The following is a 16,108-nucleotide window of genomic DNA, read 5'->3' on the forward strand; positions in this document are numbered from 1 at the left end:
ATCTGGCCCATGGGGCTACCCTGGAAACAGTGATGGAGTGGCCCACGGTGCTTCTGCCAGTGAAACTGGGCTCCCAAGCTCAGTTTTTGGCTCTGATGGCCTCCTGCAACTCCCCGCAGCCGTCCCGAGCTCCGTTTTGACTGGCAGAGGTTTGCAGGAGGCCGTGGCAGCTGAAAACGGAGCTTGGGAGACCATTTTCTCTGGCAGATCTCTTGGGTTCCCACAGGCGCCCCTGACACGAATGACATCAAGCTGGCCACCCCCACCTCCCGAGGTCAAACACAAGCGTGATGCGGCCCTCAATGAAATCGCGTTTGACACCCCTGGCCTAGTATGTTATTGGGCAAATTATTGTTCAACTACACGGGGTCGGCTGTGTACACATTTTGGCTCCATTTGCACAACATTGTCCTGTTAGTTTGTGGAGGCGTTTTGTTTCCTCTCCTGCCTAAGAAGGCAGCTTTGATGCTCATTCCTCCCCCAAGGAAGAGAAACCTGGTTGGAGGCTGGAATGTAGGTGAAATGTGTTCTCTCGTGGCCTGGCTTGGCCTTGGATAAACACGCCCCCCCCTTTTTAGGGAGGAGCAGGAAAAGGAGAGCGTGCACATCCTGATCCTCCCTTAGGAGCAGCCTGCCTGCCTGCCCAAACATGGAATAAGAGAGCCACACAGCCTCAGGCGAGTGGAAGGGAGAGCAACTACCTGTGCTAATCTCAAAACAAGTCTCAACCAGTTTCCTACCTGGGTTAAAACTCAGCTTTTCCCACTGCTTGCCACTCCACGTTGAACACCGGATCGGAGTGTTCCTGTTTATTTTGAGTTGGCACGAGCCTTTTTGCTCCGCTACGCCAGTGCCTGCACATGTACGCCCACTGACCCACACAGGGACATGAGAGATAGCAGCTTCCCGGAGCTTCTCTCTCTCTCTCTCTCTTCCAGCCTCCCCATGGCTGTGGATTCTCCATGGGACTATCAGTTCCGGATTATCATGCTGGGCGATTCCACGGTAGGGAAATCGTGTCTTCTGAAGCGCTACGCCGACGGGGTCTTTGCGGAGTCCATGAACCAAACGGTGGGGGTGGACTTTTATGTCCACTTTCTGGCGATGGAGCCCAACCTGTGTGTCAAGCTGCAGTTTTGGGATACTGCGGGCCAAGAACGGTTCAGGTGAGTTAGGAGAGACTCACTGTCCTACTGTCCCCATCTATTTGTATTCATTTCTTTCATTTATATCCATGTTTATATTTATACCTGCTATCTTGTACATGTTTGACAAACTAATAAATACAAATACAAAAAGATCAGGAGCGATGGACCTTTTGCAAGGCTCGGAAGATGTTAATGAGATGAGTTGACGGAGCCTGGAAACGAAGGGAGGCTTAAAGCTTTGCTTCCTGACTTGTTCGGAGGAGTAAAAAGTTTAAGATTCCTGGCATTGTTTTTAGTTAGATTCTCATAGAGAATCAAGAGGAGAAACGTTTCCCCTTTTGCATTTCAGCATGCAAGAAGGGACAGGAAAGGAGAAAGGGAAAGAGGAAAGACAAAAAAAAAAGAAGGAAAAATGGGAAGAGAGCAAGGAAGGAAAAATAAGGAAAGAGGGGAAGGAAGAAGGAAGGAAGAAGGAAGGAAGGAGATTATAATGAGAATGAGGTGAAGATCTCAGGAAAGTCCTGCCTGAGCACTTGGTCACCACAGATGCCCCCAACACGAGTGACATCAAGCTGGCCATGCCCCTCCCCCCAGCCCTTCGAGGTCAAACACAACTGTGATGTGTCCCTCATTGAAATCGAGTTTGACACCCTGTGCCAAGTGTCTGAATTGTGATCGTGTGACTATGGGATGCTGCAATGGTCCTGTGAAAAACAGCCATAATGTTTTGCGGTGCCGTTGTCACTTCATATGGTCACTAAACGAGTGGTTGTAAGTTGAAGACTAGCTGTAGAGCCGAGGTGACACAGTGGTTAACGAGTGCAGCACTGCAGGCTACTTCAGCTGACTGCTAGCTGCAGTTTGGCAGTTCGAATCTCACCAGGCTCAAGGTTGACTCAGCCTGCCATCCTTCCGAGGTGGGTGAAATGAGGACCCAGATTGTCGGGGGCAACAGGGCGACTCTGTAAACCGCTTAGAGAGGGCTGTAAAGTACTGTAAAGCTGTATATAAGTCTAAGTGCTATTGGTATTTCTCCCTTCCTTTCCTTGGCCCTGATGGTGCACTGGTTAAAATACAATATTGCAGGCTGACTCTGCTCACTGCCAGCAGTTTGATTCTCCCTGGCTCAAAGTTGACTCAGCCTTCCATCCTTCCGAGGTGGGTAAAATTGTTGGGGGCAACAGGCTGACTCTGTAAACCGCTTAGAGAGGGCTGTAAAAGCACTGTGAAGCGGTATATAAGTCTAAGTGCGATTGCTATTGTACAGTATTGATGCTTTTTATTATGGAAGTTAATTTTTTATAGTTGTTTTTATTGTATGCCTCCCAGGATCACATTTCCGAGATGGGTAAACGTAAGGAATAAGCAAACAAAGGAACAGATGGGATGCATGAGGAAAAGAAATAAAGAGCAATGCTATGATAAGGATCTTATTAACTGCAACAGTCCGGTGATTAGATATTCCCAGGCCAGGGAAAGAAAGAATAAAGTTATTTAGTCTCAGAGGAGCTAAGAGAGTCTAGCTTTTTCTTCTTCTTTCCCTTACGAGGAATTCTCATTTTACAACTATTTATTTGGTGACCATTCAATGTTACAAGGCCACTGAAAAAAAGTGACTTAAGGCTGGTCTCTGCACTTACAACCGTTACATGATCGAAATTCCTGTTCTTGGCAATCGGCAAAGACTCCAGCACACTCTGCTGGAGTCAGCTTATGGAAAACAAAAAGTTAAAATGGGTGGTCCAGATGGTATTCTGTGAGTCAATCAGAAAGTCTGAAGGATACAGAGAACGGCACTCTTGGAGTAAGACTTCTACCACCACACACAAAGGAATATAAAATATAAGAGCAATATCACACATTAATGGAGAAGTTGAAATAGAAGAAGAAAAAGCTAGACTCTCTTAGCTCCTCTGAGACTAAATAGCTTTATTCTTTCTTTCTCTGGCCTGGGAATATCTAATCTAATAAAATGAAATTCAATGGTGAAAAGAGTAAGGTTCTACATTTAGGCAACCAAAATGGAATGCACAGGTACAGTATAGGGTGGTACCTTGCTCAGTAGTAGCAACTGTGAAAGGGATCTTGGAGTCCTAGTGGACAACCATTTAAATATGAGCCAGCAGTGTGCAGCAGCTGCCAAAAAAGCCAACGCAGTTCTAGGCTGCATCAACAGAGGGATAGAATCAAGATCACGTGAAGTGTTAATACCACTTTATAATGCCTTGGTAAGGCCACACTTGGAATACTGCATTCAGTTCTGGTCGCCACGATGTAAAAAATATGTGGAGACTCTAGAAAGAGTGCAGAGAAGAGCAACAAAGATGATTAGGGGACTGGAGGCTAAAACATATGAAGAACGGTTGCAGGAACTGGGTATGTTTAGCTTAAGAGAAAGAAGGACTAGGGGAGACATGACAGCAGTGTTCCAATATCTCAGGGGTTGCCACAAAGAAGAGGGAGTCAAACTATTCTCCAAGGCACCTGAGGGTAGAACAAGAAGCAATGGGTGGAAACTAATCAAGGAGAGAAGCAACTTAGAACTGAGGAGAAATTTCCTGACAGTTAGAACAATTAATCCGTGGAACAGCTTGCCTCCAGAAGTTGTGAATGCCCCAACACTGGAAGTCTTTAAGAAGATGTTGGATAGCCATTTGTCTGAAACGGTATAGGGTTTCCTGCCTAGGCAGGGGGTTGGACTAGAAGACCTCCAAGGTCCCTTCCAACTCTATTATTGTATTGTATTGTATTGTATTGTAATCACCAGACTGTTGCAGTTAATAAGATCCTTATCATAGTCTTCAACTTACAACCACTCGTTTAGTGACCATATGAAGTGACAATGGCACCGCAAAACATTATGGCTGTTTTTCACAGGACCATTGCAGCATCCCATAGTCACATGATCACAATTCAGACACTTGGCACAGGGTGTCAAACTCGATTTCAATGAGGGACACATCACAGTTGTGTTGTGATCTGATCAGCAGAAGTAGTACTGCACTCTAACCATTGTGCCCCCCGTGGCTCAAAAAGCTTAGTTTAAGTTGGCTAATTTGACTGAATGCTTTCGTTCAGTGGGTTTCTGGTCTTTTGGGGGTTCTGGAAGTTGTGAGTTTTGTTTTCCAAAGAACCTGGAATCCCTGATCCAGGAGGACAGCCAAGCGATAGAAAATAGGGTATGAAAACGAGACTTGTGCTCATTCTAACGTATTTATGCAAATGTATAAATTAAAAGTTATTGGAATTTCATAAAAATAGATGCGCCAATTAATGTCCCCAGAAAGTTTCTCCAGGTGTTGTAACTGTAAACAGTAAGGTGCATATTGTAAATACAAAACTAATGTTTACAAAGCACTAGCATTAAACTGGAAATAAAATTAGAAAATTAATGTTTTTGCCAAATAAAGCAATCTCCATTGACTGGGAAGCAATTACTTTCCTTAGGAAAGATAGAAATGGAAGCGCCTGACTCCATTCGGGTGAAAAAGATAAGATTTGTCCTTGGTTTCTTGTTGAACTCAAATATAGCTTGGAAACCTGTTCTAATTCCTTGTGTGTCTTATCACACTTGGCCAACAAATAATTCTGTTCTAATTCTATTGTATTCTGTTCTGTTCCTTTCTGATTTGATTCTATTCTGTTCTGTTCTGTTCCGTTCCATTCCATGTATTCTGTTCTGTCGTTCTGTTCTATTCTGTTCTACTCTGCTCCTATTTATTTCTATTTTTCTGGCTTCTTGCAACGTTTCCATGCTCAACAAATCTTTTTGTGATGTAGGTCAGTGACACGGTCCTACTACCGTAACGCAGCTGGGGGAGTCCTGATGTTTGACCTAACCAACCGGGCATCCTTTGAGAACATCAGGAGCTGGCACCAGGAAGTGGTGGATACAATCAAACCTCACCGCCCGGTTTTCGTGCTGGTGGGGAACAAGAGTGACTTGGAGGCTGAGCGGAAAGTGGGACAAAAGGAGGCTGAGAAGCTGGCTGTTTCCTTCGAAGCAAAGTATATCGAGACTTCAGCGAAAAGCAGCCGCAATGTGGAGGCCGTTTTCCAAATGTTAACTCTGGGCATCTACGAGGCCTTGAAAAGTGGGGCGATGAAACCTGGTCCACAGTGGGATGGAGTGAAAACTAAACTACCAACACCAACTCAATCAGAGGTTCCTGCTCAGGAAAAGAGAAAGAAATGCTCTTGCTAGCTGAAGACAAGAGCCACATTGCTATCGGGACAACCTACAATTTTGCAAAAGAATTTACACATTGAGCTGCACTGTGAGCTGTGAAGCCATGATTTGTTGACTAAGCTATTAGGGTTTAAGTCCATGATGGTGAACGTACGGCAAGCGTACTACAGGTGGCACGCAGAGCCCTCGCCCCAGCTGAGCTCCACTGCGCATGCACACAGGTCTCCTGCCAGCCAGCTGGTTTTTCAGTCTTTGCACAGGGGATGGGACGCACGCAGGAGTCACGCATGCATATGCAGAGAGAACGTGGGGGGGCGTGCATGCGTGTGGGTGGGGGAGCACGAGGGGTTGTGTGGGCATGCACAGAGCAGGGTACACGGGGAGGTCACACATGCGTTGAATTATGGGTGTGCGCGAGAGGTTAGCCAATACAAATATATTGTCCTTGATATACTTATGTTTAAGACATTCTTACACTGCTTCAAAATTTGCTGCGTCTGATTCTCCATTGAAGTGTCAGCTTGAAATATGACAAGACATTAAGCATCATCTAACGAACTCAGTACCATACAGTATATCACTTTCTAATCTGACTGGTAGGCAACTCATTTACTCCAGTTTAAGTGGCAGATTTTAGACTGCGCTTTATCATGTGGTTAGTGGGGGGGGGAAGAGAGAGCCCCGTTTCCTGCTTTTGTAAAGTAAAATTAGAACGGGCAGTTGGTGCCATTTCATATAAACTTGCTCTCTCTTATTAAGATGCTCTATTTAATGCCAAGCCCAGCAACAAATGAAAAGTAGTAGAGTTTGAAATAAATTTCTTCCAGGTAAAACTTTTATTAAGTGGCACACGGCTTGTTTCACTCATACGATCACCTTTCCTTTGTAATTTTCCTGGGCTTTCCTCTTCAGACCACAACAAATGAAGTACACACAAGAGCTTTAAAAGATGAAAGAGGTACTTTGCAGACTTAACAAGTTAAAACACGCTTAATTCCACAGCAATGCAATAATGTTGTAAATAGATTTCAACTTTTAAGGACTAAGAATTTGATATGGGGGGGGGGGGGAGAGAACCTGTTGTAGTTTCCTGGAATACCAAATGATATACTTAAGGATCACAACTATAAAATATTTGATCAGGCATAGAGAGGAGGGAGTTTTTTCCATGCTTCTTATTGGTAATGAATTTAGCTTTCAGTAACGAAGAATATAGACACTAAAGACAGTGAAACTGATGTTATTTCAGATTCCTACGTTTCAGATCTACGCAGATGACATTGGACAGTGCGGCTTTTAAAAGACAAATGGAATTACAAGTTGTTGGTATCAGGATTAGGAGAAACTGACTCTGAAGTACGGTATTTGTTGTCACAACAGTAACTTTTAAGTACCCATAATTTCACCTTACGTTGGTTTTGCAGGTGCATTTAAAATAAACAGTCCATTTCAGGGTATGGGTGCAGCCCACACACATATGTATCAGTGGCATGGCTGCCTGTTAGAAGTGGTGGGAGTTCCATCTTACTTCACCTGGATGAAGGAAAGCAGATTAAATGTGCTAATTTAAGTCCATTCAATGGTTACTCCATCTTCTTTCCTTGATCATCTTTTTTCAATTAAAACAAAAAATCCAAAGAATGCACTAGAAGCTGGACTATTGAATGTGGCATTCTACAGCTTCCATTAAATCCCATAAACAAGCAGGTCTACATTGGCAGCCCCGCATGAAAGTATCTCCTGTATCACATGGAAATGTCTCCACCGATAATAGCTTCTGATGAGGGCCAAAAGCTGGGTGCAGGTCAGTGGCTAATCCCAGAGGCAAAGCCATGAAAGGGCCCACGCAAGATGGGCAGCTTTAACAACAAGAGAGATACAATATAAGTCCATTTGTCGATGTTGGTTAAGGCAGTGGTTCTCAACCCTGACAACTTCCCTAGCGTGATGTCTGGGGAATTCTAGGAGTTGAATTAAATACATCTTTTAAGTTGCCAAGGTTGGGAAACACTGGGTTAAAAAGGTGGAATGCATCTTGAGAAGATACAGCTCCAATCCCCTTTGTGAAGTTCCAAATTATTTCTAGCCTGCTCGTTATTTCTCAATTCTGTAGCTTCTGAGGATTAAATGAGAGCTAATATCCCTTCTACGCCAAGCATTACTCTGAGAAAAGGGAAGATCTAAAAGAATAGGAATGTAAGAATAATGTTTCACACTATCCATAGCTGGTTTTCCTTAGGAGGAGACGCATTGTGGTCTTTCCAGCTTGTTGATGCCATTTTCTTATTCAAAGCACTCAATAATTGTGGTTGTCACCTTGGCATAATTCACGAGACACCTTAGAAAAGCAGATACATAGGGTATTCATTTATTTGTTACATTTTCAACTAGTGGAAACTTTACACAAGTCCTTCTGTTAAACGTCCCTGCTGGATGGGCTCAACGCAAAGCTGATGCAGTCAAAACCTATATTATAGAGAACAAGAGACAATGAGGACGGGGAGCCCAAATCAATGGCTGTTTCCTCAATTCAGAGAGTATTGGCCAAGCACCCCCTTGGCTGCTCCAATGTAGCTTATCACGTGTGAAGTTTGGGGTGGGTGGGTGGGGTTTATACACTTTCTGCAAGCGTCTGCTTCAGAAACAACCTTCCCCTCCCAGAAGCAGTGAAGTTGTTTTCACAATGCACAAATATCTGAAGCAGCAAATACTTCTACGCCAGTAAAATGCTGGATGTCAAAAGTGTGCTTTTAGGAATTCAGAACCTTCCTGGGAAGAGTGTGCCAGCATCCGGTCAAAAGGTGTATTTCACTCACTCTTACAGGAGAAGGGGAAAAAAGAGAAAGAACCAACCACAGATTGTTCCAAAACCTCTGGAGGCGAAGAAGGGTGAGCAATCCCCATTCCCCAGCCGTTTGTCAGAAAGACTATTATCTTGGGAACAAATAAGGCGGCTTAACCATGCCTGCAGACTGTTTTTTTTTTTAATTTTGATTTTGTAGTTCAAGTCTTGTTTCTACTGCATTTTTACAGGGCTCGTGGTACAAAAAGAATTCAGCTTTTCCCCCTACGCCATCCTGAGCGTTAAATTAAAAAAAAAAAGGGAATTTGCTTTCAACTGAAGCGCTTGTCAATACTGCTGTCTGCTTTTGAGACCCATCATTCATTTTTCTGAAAGAAGCCCAAATACCGTAAATAGCAACGTTACAAGTAAGGGGGGGGGGGACTGAAAAAAAATCATCTATGGCCACTTCTAATACTGTTCTCAAAAATAGCAAAATATTTTAATCTCTTGGACAATCGTGGATACCGTAATATCACTTAGGAGGAGGAAAATAAAAGTCTTATGTTCCGAGATAAGTTTCTTTGGGGGAATAGATGTGAGGAGACCTATTGATGGTTGGCAGATCTTCTCTGATAACCCTTTATTGCTGCACTGTGAAAGTATACGCTTCCCTGTGAAGCATTGCAAAAAAATAATAAAAGAAAATATCCCATAGATGAACTCAAGGGTACTCCACAGCTTCAGAGGCAGACTTTTCTTTTTTCTCATAGAAGAGTCTTTTTTCTTCTTCTTCCTTTTGATTTCTGTCTTTTCCCAGAGTTATTTCTTGGTTGTTTTGCGGATCAATGCCATTCTCTGAAAAGGAGGGGGGAGGGGGGGAGAAAGACAGCGTGAAGATGGGCCTCTTGTTGTAATGGAAGCTGTGGATGACCTTGGGGGATGAGGGGAAGATATGTGTGGACGACTTCCATTAGACTTGATAAATTAAACTAAAAGGTAAAGGTTCCCCTCGCACATATGTGCTAGTTGTTCCCGACTCTAGGGGGCGGTGCTCATCTCCATTTCAAAGCCAAAGAGCCAGCGCTGTCCAAAGACATCTCCGTGGTCATGTGCCCGGCATGACTAAACACCAAAGGCGCACGGAACGCTGTTACCTTCCCACCAAAGGTGGCTCCTATTTTTCTACTTGCATTTTTATGTGCTTTCCAACTGCGAGGTTGGCAGAAGCTGGGACAAGTAACGGGAGCTCACTCCGTTATGTGACGCTAGGGATTTGAACCAGAGGCCAAATAGTAATTTCAAGATAGGCAGCCCTGGTTTAGAACCACACTCCCCCAAAATTTTCTCTTTTAATAAACAGAACTGCAATGATTGAAGTGGGAAAAAAGTGCAGCTCAGAAGGTAGTTTTTTTTAATACTTAAATCATATAAACAATTAAGAAAAGGGATGGAGGCATGATGATTTTTACAAAAGCGAAGGTGGAATTTGAACAACAGAAACGGGGCATGAAATCTCAACTGGTCAGCAAGCTCTATTTTTCATTTGAGATATTCCCTTTTCTTGCCATTTATCATTGGTTTTCATGGAGCAGAAAGTATCTGCTCCACATCAGATCGTTTCACTTAGGTGTGAATTATGGGGGAGGGGGAAGGAGGGGTGAAGAAATCCTTACCTGTTTGTGAGCTTCTGTAGTGCAGGCTTTTTTATATGGCCTGATTTCTTCAGAGCCAAAACCTGGGATCCACATGTTCCACTGGCGTTCTAGGGGCAGCAACAGCATCAGGGTGGGTTTGTGGTGGTGAAATGAAATCATAAGCAGAAGACGATTTGAACCAGGGATAAAAAAAAACAGGCAAGAGAAGCAGATTCAGTCATTTAGAAAGCAATGAATTAATACTCCACTATATCACAGTTCCCCAACCTTTCCAGAGGGTGGTGGTGGTGGTGGTTCTGTGCAAGTGTTGTGTTTGCACATGTCTGCCCCTCATGCAAACTGAGTGTGTGTGCATCCCGCTCACCTGCTGCTCATTGAAGTGGGGATGTGCGTGCGTGCTCGCTGTTCCTGTGGCCCAGTTGCAACAGCTCATGGCCCACTAGTGGGGCACCCCCTGCACTATATCATTGAGAAATACATGCTTTTGTAGTAATCTTGACTCTTCTCCCCACCCTGCCCCTTTTTTATATCTCTTCTGGCAAACCTGAGAGGCACCTCATAAAAAGTTCCCCAAGATCTTAAATCTTTCCAATATGGGCCTTGCATTCTGGGCCGGCAGGTGAGTGACAAAAGATAAGCTTGCACACAAAGACAGGAAAAGTGAACCATGATGCCATTTATGTTTTCCAGAAAGAATCTGGAGACCTCTTTTTCGGGACTCCTGTCATTGCAGGAGATTGAAGCCTCGCCTGGGATTCCTTTCCATGCGTTGCCCCCATGAGAATGAGCAATCATTGGATGGAAAGGTGCATCTGTGCAAAAGTTACCATGCTCTATCTCTATCTCTATCTGTGTATGTGTGTGTGTGTATAAATATACACATTTGTTTTCGTAGATTTTCACAGGTATAGGTATGCAGGTCACCAAACATTAATTCCATCAATCAATCAAGATGTGACAACACAGCCAACCAATCCGTTTAAAGCAACAAAGGCAACATTCCACACACCTCCACCTATATTTATAGAAAAATGGCAGCTTCGATCACGCTTTGCTCGCACAAGCACAAAGCCAAAGGCACCAGCCTGAAGATGACGAGTGTGACCTCGTCGAAACGTCGCCAAGATACTGTCAATCTAACACGGGGAAAGACCCGAATATGCCAAGACCTGCATGTATGCATGCATTATAAATGGGTGTGTGTCAGTAGTGAGTTGCTCCCGGTTCGGCACGGATCAGGCGAACCAGTAGTAGTGGAGGTGGGAGGCTCCACTTTCCTGCCCAGACACTTCTACGCATGTGCAGAAGCGGTGGGCCCCCCGGACCGGTAGTAAAAAAATTGGCAACCCACCACTGGTATGCGTATGTGAGTGGGTGCGTTCCAGCATAACTCTGGAATGCCTCAAGCAATTTCAACCAAACCTGGAGATGATTTACCCTCTGGAAAAAATATTGTGGGGGTAAGACACGCCTAGCACCCCTTGAGGGTGTGTGCTCTGTTAAGCTACAGCCTGTTGTGCCTTAAAATGGCTTCTGCTGTACAGCGCAGTGGAGTTGCCATGGTAATGGCTTCACAGTTACTCCACAAGGTGCTCCCTCTGGTAAGGGGGGAAATCCAACATTAGAAATTATGTTTGGTTTAGGGATAGATTATGGAGAAAATCTTTCTATATAGTCACTAAGTGTCAAAAATAACTTGATGGCAACAGAATCGATGTAACTGGAGGGGAAAGTTTGCAATTTGTCTCTGCAATGTAACCCAGGAGGAAACGCTGCAGGTATAGACAAAACCAGGTTATGGACAAAATAATCCAAAACAACTGATAAGTTAAACTGGCAGCTATCGTAAATAGATACATGTTATGTCATTGCACTGACCAAGATGCAGCTGGACATCCTTTACTTCCAAAGTGTTAGACTTGCGATGCCGTGCCAGCTGGCAGGCGGCGGTCACCACGCTTTCAATGAAGTCGTCAGCAATCTGCAGCAACATCTGTGAAAATGGAATTCAGCATCAGCAAGAATAGCAGAGGTCACCAACACTTTGCTTCGGAAGATTATTCTCCAGGACAATTTAAGGTACTGAATTGGCATTCTTCATGCCCCCAAAGAGAAAAATTAGAAGGAATAAAATGACATATTTTAACCAAGGAGAGGTTTAGATATTTGGGGTGCTCGTTTCAGCTTAAGGCGTGCCTACCTCCTCCACATCTTCATCCAGCTGCTCATTTGGATCCACTTCTCTAACCAGATCCTGCAGTTTCTTCTTTGTTAATATCTATAGAAAATATCAGCACATTTTATCGGGTTGATTTTGCCATAGTCACTTCTGTGCAGTTAAGATCAAAAGATCTTGCTTCAGGAGCACTTCCAGTCAGCAACATATATGACGGTGCCCTTAAGGGGAACCTCTAAAGCAGAGGTGGGGAACTATGGCCACTTTAGAACTTTTGGACTTTGGAAGTCCACAAGTCATAAAAGAGCCATAATTCCCCACCCCTGCTCTAAAGCAACCTCCCTCCTCCCAGCCCTGCAGATGTGCTGAGATCATCTCACATCATGGCCAATTACCTGATTACTTTCAGGACTGAGGCGCCCCCCACTGCTGGGGGTCCCAGGCATCTTTGCCACAGAGGTATTGTTTGCCATGGAAGTATGAGGAGGAGTATTGCCTGCTTCTGCTTTGATTGAAGAAAAGTTTGATAAATTGATCAAGGTAGATGGACCAAACTGGTTCATAATCTGCTGAGCTTTAGCCTTGAGGTCATAGAGCTTATCCAGATCTTGCTTCTTTTTTGGATTATGTGGTCCCAAACCAATCAGCTAGAAGAAGAAACAGACCTCAAAGTTAGAAACCAGGTGGCAGAATTGAAATGTCAGTATCTTGGGCATGTTGTTCAGGAACCTGTTACTAACGAAAGCAACTTATCAGTGAAAATATAGCCAGTATTGTAAATAGCCCACTTAAGGTTTTTTCCTGAGCTGTGAGTTATTGAATGCAGTACATTAATTCAGCTCAGACTATAATTAGTTTAACACTGCAGCTTGTAACACCACGTCAAGACCAAACCATGCTGTACATGTACAATCAAAAATAGCAAGTTCAATATCATGTTTATTATTGAACAAGGTTCAGATAGAATAATACACAAAATATTCAGAAAATTACAATGTTAATGTTCGATTCTTATCATCATGCATTTACTTTGCTCAACATACTGACAAAAAGACAATGATATTCTTTTGGGGGTAAGATTCTCATTCAGAACTGCTTTCAATATAATCAAATATTTCTTGTCAAGGTAGAATACAACTGCCATTAAAAGGAGCTGGCTATGAAAGAGAGGAAAAGCATGGAGCTCAAAGCCAGAATAAACTTTAGATTTTTCTTCAATCTCACCTATTTGAAAGCTTCACAATTTAGGTCTGTTGCACAGTAAGTAGGTCCAATCCAATTTATCATTCCTGGATTAAGTTGCCCTAAAAACCAAGTTGATTCTTCTGGATAGGGGCTATTTATAAAGCATTCCATGGCTCCAACAAGAATGAAATGCTAGCAGAGAGATTGATAGAACAATAAAACAACCCTAAATTCTAATCTGGACAAGGACTCGGAAGAGAGATTTCAGTCCCATATTCAAGGCCTGAATTAAGAAATAGCACACAGATCGTATTATATTCTGTTAATAAACTGGAAAGCAATATATCCTTGCAAAGCTTGTTTGCCATCAGATTTCAATCTCTGCACATGATTAAAATGAACAAATCACAAACCTGCAGCTTTTCATCATGATTCTAGCATGCCATGCGAAGGTCACTTCAAGCCAATTTACTTACAGCTATCTGAGTATCTAGATCTTTAATTACATCAGAAACTGCTGTGGGGCCATTGAATGGAGAGGCCATTTTCAAAAGAAAAAAAAAGAAAAAAAATGTTCCTGCAAGTAAATAGTCAGAATTAACCTTCATAACAGTTCTTCCCTGGTTGTAAATACTTATACATTTTTTTTCGGAACATTGTGTTCCTGCCTCCAACCTGAAAAAGAATAAGAGACTTTGACATGCAACAAAGCACCACAACGCAGGATGTTTTCCCCTTGTGTCTCCTTTAAAAACGGTCTTATAATCTTGCAGGTTACTGTTCCAGACATTTTGTCAACCCAAGTCAAGGTGACAAGGTATTATCACTGACAGGGCAAGCATGAATTTACAGAAATCAAAGCAGTAGTTACCAAAAGGCGATCTGATGTTCAAATGATTAAGAGCCCAAAATGACTTAAACAGCTTTGATTTGGTTCTAAGTGGTTACTACGATTCATCGGTTTCGTGTATTATTTAATTACAGTAGTGGCCAAAATTGTGGAAACCTTTTGGAAAAAGTGTATTTTCTAAAACTAGCTAATAATACTATAAAAGATTTGCTATCAGAATAACAGTTATAAAGAAGAAAAGTGAAATGAGATATGCAAAAATTATTACCATGTCAGTTAATACTTGGATAATTTTTAGCATGAATTACAGCCTTACAATGTTTTCCCATGAACCAAGTGTTTTAGTTCTGCAGCTGTTATGTGAAACCAAGATTGAATGATTGCGTCTTAACTGGGTTTTATTGCTGGGTTGTTTCTGATTAACAAGTTTCTTTAGTCTGCTCCATAGATTTTCAATTGGTTTAAGGTGTGGGCTATTCCCAGGCCATTCGAGCAGTAGAATATGATTATCTTGAAACTCAAAAAAAAAAAAAAGTTGTGTTATTAGCCATCAAAACTCAAAAATACACTTTTCCCAAAAGGTTTCCACAATTTCGTTGTATTTAAGTACAATGACAATAAAGATTATACTTATAATTATCAACTACCAAATACCATACCAATAACGCACTCACAATGTATTATTTTGTTCAAAATACATTAAAAAAAGGACAAAAGGTGACATAGGAGTGTTTGAAAACCAAAATAACATCTAGGAAAGTGGGGGCTCTTGCTGTCAAGAGGAAGAAGGTGGGAAACCTCTATGAGAGCCAGAATGCTATGGAGGCAGTATTGGACTGGCGGTATCTGGCATTTTAATTCCTTCAATTTATACTCTACCTATCCCACGAGCCAAAGTAACAATAGATAATAGAGTAGAATTCTTTATTGGCTAAGTGTGATTGGGCACACAAGGAATTTGTTTTTTGTGCATATGCTCTCCGTGTACATAAAAGAAAAGATATCTTCATCACGAATCATAAGGTGCAACACTTAATGATAGTCGTAAGGTACAAATAAGCAATCAGGAAACAATCAATCGAAAGGATACAAGCAAAAAAGTTACAGTCATGCTGTAGTAAGTGGGAAGAGATGGGTGATAGGAACGATGAGAAGACTAATAGTAATAGAAATGCAGCCTTAGTGAATGGTTTGACAATGGTGAGGGAATTATTTCTTTAGCAGAGTGATGGTGTTCGGGGGAAAAAGTGTCCTTGTGTCTAGTTGTTCTGGTGTGCAGTGCCCAATAGCGTCGTTTTGCGGTTAGGAGTTCAAACAATTTATATCCAGGATGTGAGGGGTCTGTAGATATTTTCACAGCCCTCTTTTTGACTTGTAACAGCGTACAGGTCCTTCAATAAAAGGCAAGTTGGTAGCAATTGTTTTTTCTGCAGTTCTAATTATCCTCTGAAGTCTGTCTCTGTCTTGATGGGTTGCAGAGCCAAACCAGACAGTTACGGAGGTGCAGATGACAGACTCAATGGCCGTATGTGTGTGGATAAGTTACAGCCCCCACGCCACCACCTCAGGCCAGCCTACCCTCAAGGGTTGTTGTGTAGGGGAAAGAGAGTCCTTGGGTTACACTTAAGATATGGCGCCCACGCCGAACGCTAAAGAGCAAAGAGGTATCTCCGGACTCCTTCCCTCCGTCGCCTTGTCTTAGTTTAAGCGGAGTTTCATCCCGGCCACCCCACGGTCTCTATCACGGCCCGTTCCCTCCCTCCCTCCCTTACTTACCGGCGCCTCAGCCGCCTAGCTTCTCATATCGTTCCCGCTCCCTCGGAAGAGCCGCCACCACCAGCCGCCTTCGCCGTCAGCGGGTTCTCCGCCGACATAACACTTCCGGGGTCACGACCGCGAAGCCACGGAAGTACGGGAAACTCCCTTTTTCTCAGCCCGCGCGCCAACCGGCCTGCTCACACCAACCAATCGGGACGTCCCTTTCTGCCTTTCGTCAGTTGGGCGGGCCTGACTGTGACTGCGCATGCGCCAACTCAGGACGACGCTGGTTGGGAGTTGTAGTTCAAGCGGCTGCGGGGAACACTCTCTCTCTCTCTCTCTCTCTCTCTCTCTCTCTCTCT

General features: G+C 43.3%; 2 protein-coding genes across 4 annotated transcripts; one reads left to right on the top strand and one right to left on the bottom strand.

The window, feature by feature from the left end:
• Positions 1 to 693: 693 nt before the first annotated feature.
• LOC309396916 (ras-related protein Rab-39B-like) lies at positions 694 to 5,677 on the top strand. Its single transcript, XM_081962493.1, has 2 exons — positions 694 to 1,166; positions 4,929 to 5,677. Exons 1-2 carry the CDS (start codon positions 889 to 891, stop codon positions 5,350 to 5,352), a joined length of 702 nt encoding a protein of 233 aa, XP_081818619.1. The 5' UTR covers positions 694 to 888; the 3' UTR covers positions 5,353 to 5,677.
• A 2,012-nt stretch (positions 5,678 to 7,689) lies between these two features.
• Positions 7,690 to 15,904, bottom strand: TAF12 (TATA-box binding protein associated factor 12). Of its 3 annotated transcripts, XM_081962499.1 has the most exons (7): positions 15,765 to 15,890; positions 13,178 to 13,330; positions 12,349 to 12,600; positions 11,978 to 12,055; positions 11,656 to 11,770; positions 9,796 to 9,884; positions 7,690 to 8,977 (listed from the first exon to the last, which is right to left on the bottom strand). In XM_081962499.1, exons 3-7 carry the CDS (start codon positions 12,514 to 12,516, stop codon positions 8,942 to 8,944), a joined length of 486 nt encoding a protein of 161 aa, XP_081818625.1. In that variant the 5' UTR covers positions 12,517 to 12,600; positions 13,178 to 13,330; positions 15,765 to 15,890; the 3' UTR covers positions 7,690 to 8,941. The 3 variants fall into 3 exon arrangements, with proteins under 3 accessions (XP_081818625.1, XP_081818624.1, XP_081818626.1); XM_081962498.1 differs by lacking the exon at positions 13,178 to 13,330 and having other exon boundaries at positions 15,765 to 15,904; XM_081962500.1 differs by lacking the exons at positions 13,178 to 13,330; positions 15,765 to 15,890 and adding an exon at positions 13,552 to 14,262.
• Positions 15,905 to 16,108: the final 204 nt, after the last annotated feature.

Source organism: Natrix helvetica, assembly GCF_964273705.1.
Source record: "Natrix helvetica genome assembly, chromosome: 9".
Taxonomy (NCBI): domain Eukaryota; kingdom Metazoa; phylum Chordata; class Lepidosauria; order Squamata; family Natricidae; genus Natrix; species Natrix helvetica.

Bases quoted from the DNA above. Each gene is read 5' to 3' on its own strand.
- LOC309396916 (XM_081962493.1), top strand. From the start codon at position 889: ATGAGAGATAGCAGCTTCCCGGAGCTTCTCTCTCTCTCTCTCTCTTCC. The intron at 1,167-4,928 runs GTGAGTTAGGAG...TTTGTGATGTAG, and splicing joins GCGGGCCAAGAACGGTTCAG to GTCAGTGACACGGTCCTACT.
- TAF12 (XM_081962498.1), bottom strand. From the start codon at position 12,516: ATGAACCAGTTTGGTCCATCTACCTTGATCAATTTATCAAACTTTTCT. The intron at 12,056-12,348 runs GTAATTGGCCAT...TATTTTCTATAG, and splicing joins TCAGTCCTGAAAGTAATCAG to ATATTAACAAAGAAGAAACT. The intron at 11,771-11,977 runs GTAGGCACGCCT...CCATTTTCACAG, and splicing joins TGGATGAAGATGTGGAGGAG to ATGTTGCTGCAGATTGCTGA.